The sequence below is a fragment of the Rhamphochromis longiceps genome, linkage group LG19, assembly GCF_057381845.1.
Source record: "Rhamphochromis longiceps isolate RC_006_pf linkage group LG19, R_longiceps_female_GT1.1, whole genome shotgun sequence".
Classification (NCBI taxonomy): domain Eukaryota; kingdom Metazoa; phylum Chordata; class Actinopteri; order Cichliformes; family Cichlidae; genus Rhamphochromis; species Rhamphochromis longiceps.
In genome coordinates, this window is record NC_140575.1 from 27,000,913 (window position 1) to 27,010,452 (window position 9,540).

General features: G+C 43.1%; 1 protein-coding gene across 1 annotated transcript; it reads right to left on the bottom strand.

Moving 5' to 3' along the window:
* Nucleotides 1–46: 46 nt before the first annotated feature.
* On the bottom strand, nucleotides 47–4,177 carry vgll2b (vestigial-like family member 2b). The gene is made up of 4 exons (XM_085391067.1): nucleotides 3,841–4,177; nucleotides 3,084–3,426; nucleotides 723–1,169; nucleotides 47–256 (listed from the first exon to the last, which is right to left on the bottom strand). The coding sequence occupies exons 1-4, from the start codon at nucleotides 3,925–3,927 to the stop codon at nucleotides 213–215; spliced, it is 921 nt and encodes a 306-aa protein (XP_085247193.1). The 5' UTR covers nucleotides 3,928–4,177; the 3' UTR covers nucleotides 47–212.
* Between the last annotated feature and the right edge of the window lie 5,363 nt (nucleotides 4,178–9,540).

A 9,540-nucleotide genomic window follows, 5' to 3' on the forward strand; every position in this document is an offset into this window, starting at 1 on the left:
TTATCTCCATGGTGCACACATGTCGACCTGGAGCAAGGCTGTATACTGGCAGGGGAGGCTAGAAACAGAGTGAAGGGGGTGGGTAGATGGGGATGCAAAGTGTGTATGGTGGAGGGGGGCGGGGGATAAAGGGACCTGCTGCGACAATAGCAAAGTAGGTCCAGGGACTAATTGGATCTGGTAATGGCTGGTCACTGTGACTGAAGGGCTCGTTAGAACCAGTAGAGCTCCTTGCCTTTCTTGTGCTGCTGGAGACCTGAGGGGGAAAAAAAGAAAAGGATACAATGAGGAGGACAATGGTGAACACAGAACACAGGTTGTCATGGAGTCTACTTGTGCCAAACATCCTGTTTTTGTGGGGTGGCGGGGCTCCTGTGATGATTATGATGTGTTGTGTGCATTTGTGAGTGTGTCTGCATGCGTGGGAGTGTCTATAATGGTGACTGAGTTATTTAACTTCCTGAGCGTATATATGTTTGCATCTGATCATTTGTTTTCATATATAGAGCATTACAGGGGCTGAAAGCTGGTATAGCAGTGTGCAACAGAGTGTGGGTGTTTGTGTAAATGGTTATTTGACTGTATATTATTCATGAATCTTTGATATTTTAAAGTCAGGATTGCTTGGTGTGTTGTGTTGCTAAATTTAAAGGGATGAAAGTTCAATCTTGCACTAAAACTGCACTGTACCATCCAAAAGCCTCACATGGTTGAGTGGTTACCTGCATCCATGTTGAGGGCCAGGGTCTGGCTGACATCTCCTGGGGGGAGCAAACTGGGCCATGAGGTAGCGGGCTCCAGCTTGCTCACTTCATAGTGGCTTGGCAAGGTGGGAAGATGTGGTGGCCTCACGGTAGGCATGAGTAGGGGCCCATAGTGGGGCTCCAAAGCCGAAGGTGAATAAAGTTCATGGAGAGGCCGTGGGGGGCCGTAGGCTTGGGCCTGAGGATATCCCCAGCTTTCTGGTGGGTGAGGGTGGGAGTGTGGATGAGCGTGTGGATGAGGATGAGCGTGTGGGTGCTGCAGGCTGGGGTGTAGCCCTGATGCGTACGGGTCCATGGAATAGGAAGGTGCACCGGTCTCACAGTGGGAGCGACTCTGAGGCGAGGAGTAGTTACTGTCCCAGAAGGATGGGGGGAAGCTTCGTCTACTGCTAGGCGATGGGGTATCTAATAAGGGAAGAGGTGGGAGAGAAGAGGTAGGAGGAGGCACAACAGTCAAACTTCGGCCAAGTCATGAACTGTTGCACAACTGCGTAGTGAATTGAATTGATTTATAGAAGCAAATGGAAAGGCTGGAGCTGTGCAGGAGGAGCAACACATACTAAAACATAGATGTCACTCACATGACTGCTACACCCTCTGGCCCAGATATCTTCCCCATTGGATCATACTGTCACACCGTCCTAGCCCCAACAAGACACAGAAATAAACACAACCACCTTCGAGCAGACAGAGGGGAGTGAGCGCTAAAGAGAAACGTAGAAAGCGCGATGTCCCTATACCCTGGAATTCTATATAAGGCAGGCGCTCTGACCTGGAACGAGCCCAAGACTCACAGGGTCTTAAATCACTTGCTGTGGTGACATCTCTCACTCTCCTGTCAGCTCACTACTTTTGAAAGTCTCACAACACACTCAAGCCGACACAGACACACACACACACTCAAAAAGCAATTCTAGCCCCGTTCTAGCACCCGCCAACCCTCTCTTCTGTCTCCTGCACCCCCACCTGTTGTTTTCTCTGCTCCCCCACCCTCCTCGCCCTTGACAGAATGTCAGCAAGCCATTATATGTTTTTAGCAGTATAATTTTCCCATGGGATAGTTATATGAAAAAAAATGCCCTATGCATCCCCCCAAGAGGCAGCGTTTCCCACTGCCCATATCACAATGACCGCAACTTATATAAATCTGACTGGCAGGTGGGCAACTGACTGAGCAACCATTGTGGGGCAAGAGCTGGAGCAAGAGACAGAATGGCAGCCATGGAGACGTTTGAAGGGGATACCGCAGCGAGGCTGTGCGCTTACGGTCATGTATAAACATAGCATCTGTTGTGAGGCAGGGAGCGTGCACTGGTGCTGAAATGAAGACGTCCGACTCAACAAGGAAAGAGACTAAAACCGACAGAGCAACAGAGTGAGTAGACGCTTTAGGCCCTACATGGATATCCAAGGGATATCGTCAAGCTGGCAGCAAAAAAGAACACTGGCATCTTTAAAATATTCATTTCGACATTTTTGTTTACTTTACATCCTGGTGCAATCAGATTTAAAATTGTAAAAAGAGGAAAGGAACATCTTTACTTAACACTAATTTGAGCTTTTATAGGATTCTCTGGATGATAGTTATGGATTATCTGTACTTGGTATTAACATAAGCCACAATAAACTCATAAATCCATAGCGTTTCGTGGAGATAAAGTTGCCAAAACATACTGCAATCACAGAGTCATATTTAGACCCGGGAGGCAGATATTAGAAATCTGACTATAGCTAGGTCTGATTTTGGGATTTTCACAGACAAAACCAACAATGCACGCTGACTCTCTTGTGTCTTTTTTAAACCTTTTAGCCTGGAAGAGTCAAAGTAGACCCATTTGACTTCCAACTGCGCCTAACCTTCCTGACCCGATGCCCCGACCTTTCCAGGGACAACTTTTTGAACAAATGAGCCCTTCAACTGACCAAATTACCTGTGTGACACTCTGCTGCGCTCCCTGTCAGTTCAGCATGTGTGGCCTCAAAATCTCATGCAATATATCTCAACTGTGACAAATATGCCACCTGTGCTTCCCTAAATACATGGGAGGAGAAGGATTTAGTTAGGAGAAACCCAACAATCGTCATGTAAACACGCCTAGAATAAATTAGTCTATTAAAGATTTGATAAAATTGATTGGTGTTGCTTTATTTTTGTGCATATACTGCACAAATTTGATTTTTATAAATACATCTTGAAATCTTTTGTTTTTTGTTTTCAGTTTCTTTAAGAACACCAAACATTCACTATGACTTTGTATTGCTGGTACAAGGACCTTTATTTGAGTCAAATAATCTTTCTGCATGCGCAATGAAATTTACCTGTTCCCTGATGTTCTGGTGCTCGACGTTTGCCCTCACCATCCATATAGGAGCTGAGGGCTCTGGAGAAGTGCTCATCCACAACGCTGCTGATGTCTCCCTGGTAGTAGGTGAAGAGGACACAGCGAGAAGTCAGGTATTCTGCCTCGGGAGCTTCCTGCTTCTCTTTGGGGCCTTCTTCTGGTCTTGAAGCCGCAGGAGTATAGGAGGAAGAAGAGCTGGATGAAGCAGAGGAGGAAGTTGATCCTCCAGTGCCTGGGCCCCCAGACATCCCCTCGGGGCCGTTGGGAGTGTCCATAAAATCCCGGCAATGAGATGAAGTGCAATTTAGACCTGTGGCAGCCTGGCGCGGTGTTAGAGGGCAGGGAGAGGAAGAACAGGGAGAGAGTTGAAACAGGTGTTGCAGAAGACAGTTCTGGAGCTGACTATGAGACATTTTGACACGATGCTCTTCTTTGTATGAGGCAGCACTGGTATGTGTAATCTGTGTGTGCGTGCGAGCTGCTGTGCGCTAATTAGTGGGTGCAGAGTGACTTCTGTGCTTGGTGTGACATGTACAGATATAAAGAAAAAATCTCAATAAATCAAACTAATTCTTAAATCACAAACTTAAACAAATAAATAACTTTTTGAATCGGGTTGTTTGCTTTTACGCACAAGCTGCATAAATTAGCATATCTGTTAACTAGCACAACAGGCTCCAATACTTGAGATGAGAGTTATCACAAGAACGTTTCCACATGTGCTCATTTCTTACCTGGAAGTTACTGATAAAAGCGGGAGCAGTCGGTGCGTACGATGCGTAATGTCCATAGGCTGGGTACATAACATCCAAACAGCTCATGGTAAATGAGCGATGTCTTCAATGCTCTGTTGAAACCGACCTTAGTGAGAGAGAGAGCGTCAACATTCCGTTTATGTCGGAGAGAAATGAGCTTCTTAGTCGCCGATCAGTGCACAAAAGCCCGTTCCAGGCTCGGCATAGTCACTCCAGGAGGAGCGCACCTCTCCGCTTTCATTGCGTGCGCCACACAGCTGCGGTACCAAAATGTGGTGAGGTTTATGGAGCAAGCATGAGGGTGTCCTGTCCTGTACATCTTTGTGTCAACCCCTCCCACCTTTACCAGCTCTCAACACCCCACATCACCGACATTAAGACTCCCACTGGCATAACATCTATAACAGATCGCTTTCGAGCAAATTTGACACACTACTGAAATTAACTGCCTGATGGGTGTAATCGTGTAAAAGCTCATTTAAAACATATAGGCGTAAATTATGTCAATATTTGTGAATATAAAATTGAAAGAGTGGGCAAGAGTGTATTCTAGAAAAGCTGTAAGCACACAGTAAATCATTATGACTCCAGACCATCGTAATCCTGGTGTAGAAAAAAAAGGGTTAAATAGAATGTCATCTAGTTACACAAATAGATTTGGATGAAGTCACTGAGCTTTATAACTGGCCACACAACAATGAGCACATGATACACGTGGTTCAGCGACTTTTTATTCGTCTCCATGTACTTTGGATACTTAAAAACTTTGTGTTCAGTCCAGGTCGAAAGTGTATCCATGGTCTTAAAACAGCTATCGGTTGCCAAGTAAACCCTCAAGTCATTTGAAGTATTTAGTGGGTTCCGAGAATGACACATAGGTGTCAACTATAGGTTGCATACACTGGTCATACCAGCATAAAGGAGAAAGGGACTCTGCACAAATCTATGACAAATTATCACCTATCAGAAGTGCAAATAAAAAGATATTTTCACACACACTAACACAAACAGTGACAATCACAAGCACCACAGAAACACGGATTTCAAAACAACAACCATTCAATGTGAAGAACACTTTTTCCAATAGTGCAGCCTCTTTTGCTTGTTTTAAGTGTTTACGGGTGCCTGATGTTTAGGCATGCCAGTCTTTTTGACAGGCACTTCAGAATGCCTGGGAGAATAGTGTGGAAAGTTCGCAGAATTCCATGGACGAGTGTCAGATGAGGTGGAATGTCTCTGATGTATGCTAGTGGACGAGCTCCTCTGGAAGTTACATCGTTCCTTTGCTGCGTTCTCTAGATGCAGAACATGACCAACATCTTGCTATGCATACATCATACATACTGTGAATAACTGGTAGCAGGTTATTGGCATGCTAGTTAATCAAGTATGCTCTCAAATAGCAGTGGATATGCTTAAATATGTAAGTTTTCTCTTTTTCTATCAGCTTTTAATCATTATTATTTCAAAGCTGTGTGATATAATTCTCTATAATGCGCGGCACAGCATTGTATATAATCCCAAGACAGCAACAGAATCTCACTTTCTAAGCCACGTAAGTATTTTAATAACCTTATTTGGGCATTAGCCCTGCTTCCAGTGCATTGCCCTTGCAGTAAGTTGTGGAATAAGGGCTACCAGATCCATGTGCATGCAGGGTAATGTAATGCAGGACGCCACAGGAGTCAAGGAGAAAGAGAGTGATGCAATGCTAGAAAGCTCACTGTTACACCAGCGTGATCAACAGCTGCAGCTGACGGAAGGGAAGGGAGGCCACTATTAGTATTAATGGCCATGACTAAATTTCTCTGTCTCTGTAACTCTTTCTGTCTCTGCTCCCCCCACCCCTCCACTTGTCTTCCCTAGTGATACACACACCTTATCTCTATTTAATCACCCTGTCTTCCCCAGCCATAGCCAACCCCTGTGCACATTTGCGATTGCGTGTATAAGAGAGTGCTGCTGAGTGTGTGTGTGCACACATACATGTGGCCACATTTGTCATCAAGTGACCAAACTAGGAAGACAGCGAGAGAGACAGTCAGCCTGCAAGAACATGGCATTGGTCCCAAAGTCCAAAATTTAGTCAGCTGCTTCATTTGTTTTTGTCAGTGATATTTAATAGTGTATGCCAAACTCTATGCATGGGAAGAACAGTGTGCACACATCTTTAATTTATCTTGTGTGTGTTTCTGAGGGGAAATGTGTTTGGTGGTGTCTACATTTACGTGTATAGGCTGAAAATAAACACAGGTTACATCATTCCTTGTGACCCCTCAGCACATTTAAGCCCCGCCTCTCTTAAAAGAGGTCTGACCAGGCAAAGTCTTTCATTGGCTGAGATTTGCGGGCCGGCTGAGGTAGTAATGGCAACCAGGTTTTATTTAGACCACTATTCAAATTGCAACACCACCATTAATAGTTTATACTCTGTGCTAGAAATACCTGAGAACATTAAAGAAATAATTGTGAATGCTCCGTGTACCACTGTCTTTTTAAAGATCACTGAAGTTAAACTGTCAAAAGGAATATAAAGTTTATTAAGATGTAAATGCCACTGAGGAAAATGTGATCAGTAAGCATATGGTGATGGTCTGTAAAGTGGGGCTTGCAATATGAACCTGAAACCATATAACCTACCTCCTGAAACAACAAGTCCTTTATTAAGGTCTCAGAGTGGCTTGGTCCCGAGGGGGTCGGCCCCTCAGGATTCCACTGTTGTTTATATGCTTCAGTGAGTATGTGTGCCTGTGTGTGCGCGTACGTGTGTGTGTATATGTCCAAGACAGAGATGTACAGCTGCCCCGTTGTCCAGTTCACAAACTCATCTCAGCTGTTCAAAATCATCACCAAGTGTCATCAGAAACACAGACACCCAGGCACACACACACACTCACACATGCATACATACAAAGGGCCACATATGGACAGGTCTGGCTCATTCAACCTTCTACACAAATGTTGGTGATAAATCCTCTGTGATAGAATGTGCATGTGTGCAGCTATTTTCTTCGTCAAACAACCTCCGCTTTGTCTCCGCGGACCACCAAGGCCCAAGTTTCCAGAGTTTGAATCTACAAGTTAGTTAACAAAAGTTAAGAAACATGCACAAATTTACCGTTTCAGTAGAAATCACATGCATTTGGCATTAATCGCCATTTTCCACAGCAGTGTTTACAGTGAATATAGAATGTATTTTATTTGAGGAAGTCTATGGTTTCAGGAGCCTACAAGTTAAAAAAAAAATCAATTCTGTCGCCTAAATGCATCTCAGTCTGTCAACAATTTTTTGGTCTTAAGTTGTACATTACAATTCAATGTTTACAGCAAATTTTTCTGTATTTCTTGAAATATTTAAGAAATAATTTAGAAGGTACAATAGATAATCATCATCATATTACACAACTGCCACGCCCCAAAATGATATCCATTTTCAGGTAATAACACAATCAGGGAGCTGTTGCTCCTTCCAGCACTAATTTACAAGAATTACCTTCTTGAGCAAGCAACCATGCAATAACACCAGTACTGTTGAGGGCTGGGAAAAACGCTTTCACAAATTTAAAACCAAGGTTTGATTTGCAAAGAAATCAGCAATAATGTTTTGGTTTATTTTTAGAATCAATGCTCTTAAATATGCAAAATCGCTGGTTATTTAGAAGTACACAGACAGATTTAAAAGGCTTTTTTAGAATATATTTATTAAACAGATCTGTAATACACTGACAGAAAATAAAATTTCACTATTGCTGGGGAGTCAATCATACAACAAGCAATGTGCTCCCTAGCTAAATATACTCAATTCCCACTGTATTGGAGGCTAACCTTATTAAATGGGTAGAATGTGAATTAACAGCATCCTCAGAGAGCCTGACAAGTGCTACATTGCTAACATCCTATTGCTGAGACAATTTTGCCGCCACATAACTGCATTGGTCATCGGAATGAGGCACACAAAAATACAAAATTACAAACTCGTTGAAAAGCACACACAGATATACAGTAAGGCCAAAAGAAAACATACAGACACAAGAAAGATGCACACAGGACCTCTCATCTGAGCATGTGGGATTGTCACCTTACTGCCTGACATTCCTGCTTCAGGGTGCCAGCAAGGCCTGCAGTTAGAAGGGCAATGCTGGTGGCAAGGGGGTGGGGGGGAAAGAGATGCGAGGGTGGACAGAGGGCAGAATCAGAAATTTGTCGTGTCACATGGTCAAACAGGGAAGATTTACGACAGATCAGGTTCCTCATCAGCAGCATAGTGTTGTGGCTTTAGAATGACAGGTATGGGAGTGAGATCAGACTCCGGCTTTAGTTTGTACACCCTTTCTGGCAACTGCAGCCAGTGTGACTGGCTCAAGATGGCAGTGTTGCGGATGGTAGGCATGAGTAATGCAACAGTCTTTCCTTGTGCTCGGTTTAACATCGTTCTCAGTGTTTACACGTGAATCTGAAAATGCAGACGTGCCAAATTCATAAAGAGTACATGCAGAGACTGACACAAACTTAGACAAATTAGGTCGAAAAACAACAAGACAAACTTTCAAGAGAAATTCTTGAAAAAAAAATCTCGTGCAAACATGCAAAACAGAGATTAGCAGTTATTTAATCATTTTATGTCTCTCTCTTCCTACTCTCAGAAGCTATGATTTACTCACCGGTGACATCATGGAGACCACAGCTATTTTTATTGGCTGGTAAGCAGCCAGCTCTTTGCCATGCTATGCCACCTGTCCAATCCACAGCAGTCAACAAGCCCCAGGGGAAAAAAAGTCAAGCACCCAAAAATGATTGAGAGATGAAAGGTGGAATATGAGACATGCATGCCATTCTACTGTCCTAGGCATGTTTCACAAGTCAAATGTCTTGTCACTGCTACTGGTTTGTCATCCCTATTTGCATTTGTTCTTCGTTAAGTCTGCTATATTTTCCATTCTTCAACACTTATCTGCGTTACTTCATCTCTGGAGTAATGGCTTTTACGCTGCTCTTGGACCATCGCTGACATTGTCTGAGCTGCAAAGATGGGGTTATTCCTGGCCCTGTATCGTGCCTTCTTAGGTGCAATTTAGTCACATGCCACGTACAGTAGATTGGGGTGGAGGGGGTCACCATTTCACTCAAGTGCCCTGCATGATGTTAACTATTACAAACTAAATATTACAGAGGCTAGAAGCTGGTGACATAAATGACTGTATATAATACCACATGTTTTGGAAGATTACAGTTTGTTAAAATATATTAAAAGTTGGTCTTGAGATGAAAATGACTCTGGGTCTTTGAATGAGTGGGTGTATTCTTAATAAGTTTATAAAGGATGACTTACAAGCTGAGGCAATATCAATATAGACACATTTGTAATTAGTGTCACTGAGTCTTGCATGGTCAAAATCAAACACATGATAAACACATAAAGAAAAAGTTAACTTCAAGAAAAGGATCTTCTTGTGAAATGCTTTTTATACTCGTGTAAGTGAGCAGAGTTCCTTTATAATGGAACTCATGGGAAAATAAGTGGAGGATCATTTGTGATAATTGGATTTCTTGGCCTTGCCACACACAAGAAAAAAAAAACAACTTGATTTTAAAAGTTAAATTGAAAATTCAGGATTGTGTCTAGGTGTCCATCTTGTGGAAAGAGCATGAAATAGCAAGTACTAGTGTTGGAGTATTATC

Excerpts from the sequence above, each read along its gene's own strand:
- vgll2b (XM_085391067.1), bottom strand. The coding sequence starts at position 3,927 with ATGAGCTGTTTGGATGTTATGTACCCAGCCTATGGACATTACGCATCG. Across the intron at positions 3,427-3,840 it reads CTTTTATCAGTAACTTCCAG|GCTGCCACAGGTCTAAATTG; the intron begins GTAAGAAATGAG and ends ACACCGCGCCAG. Across the intron at positions 257-722 it reads GGCCCTCAACATGGATGCAG|GTCTCCAGCAGCACAAGAAA; the intron begins GTAACCACTCAA and ends TTTCCCCCTCAG.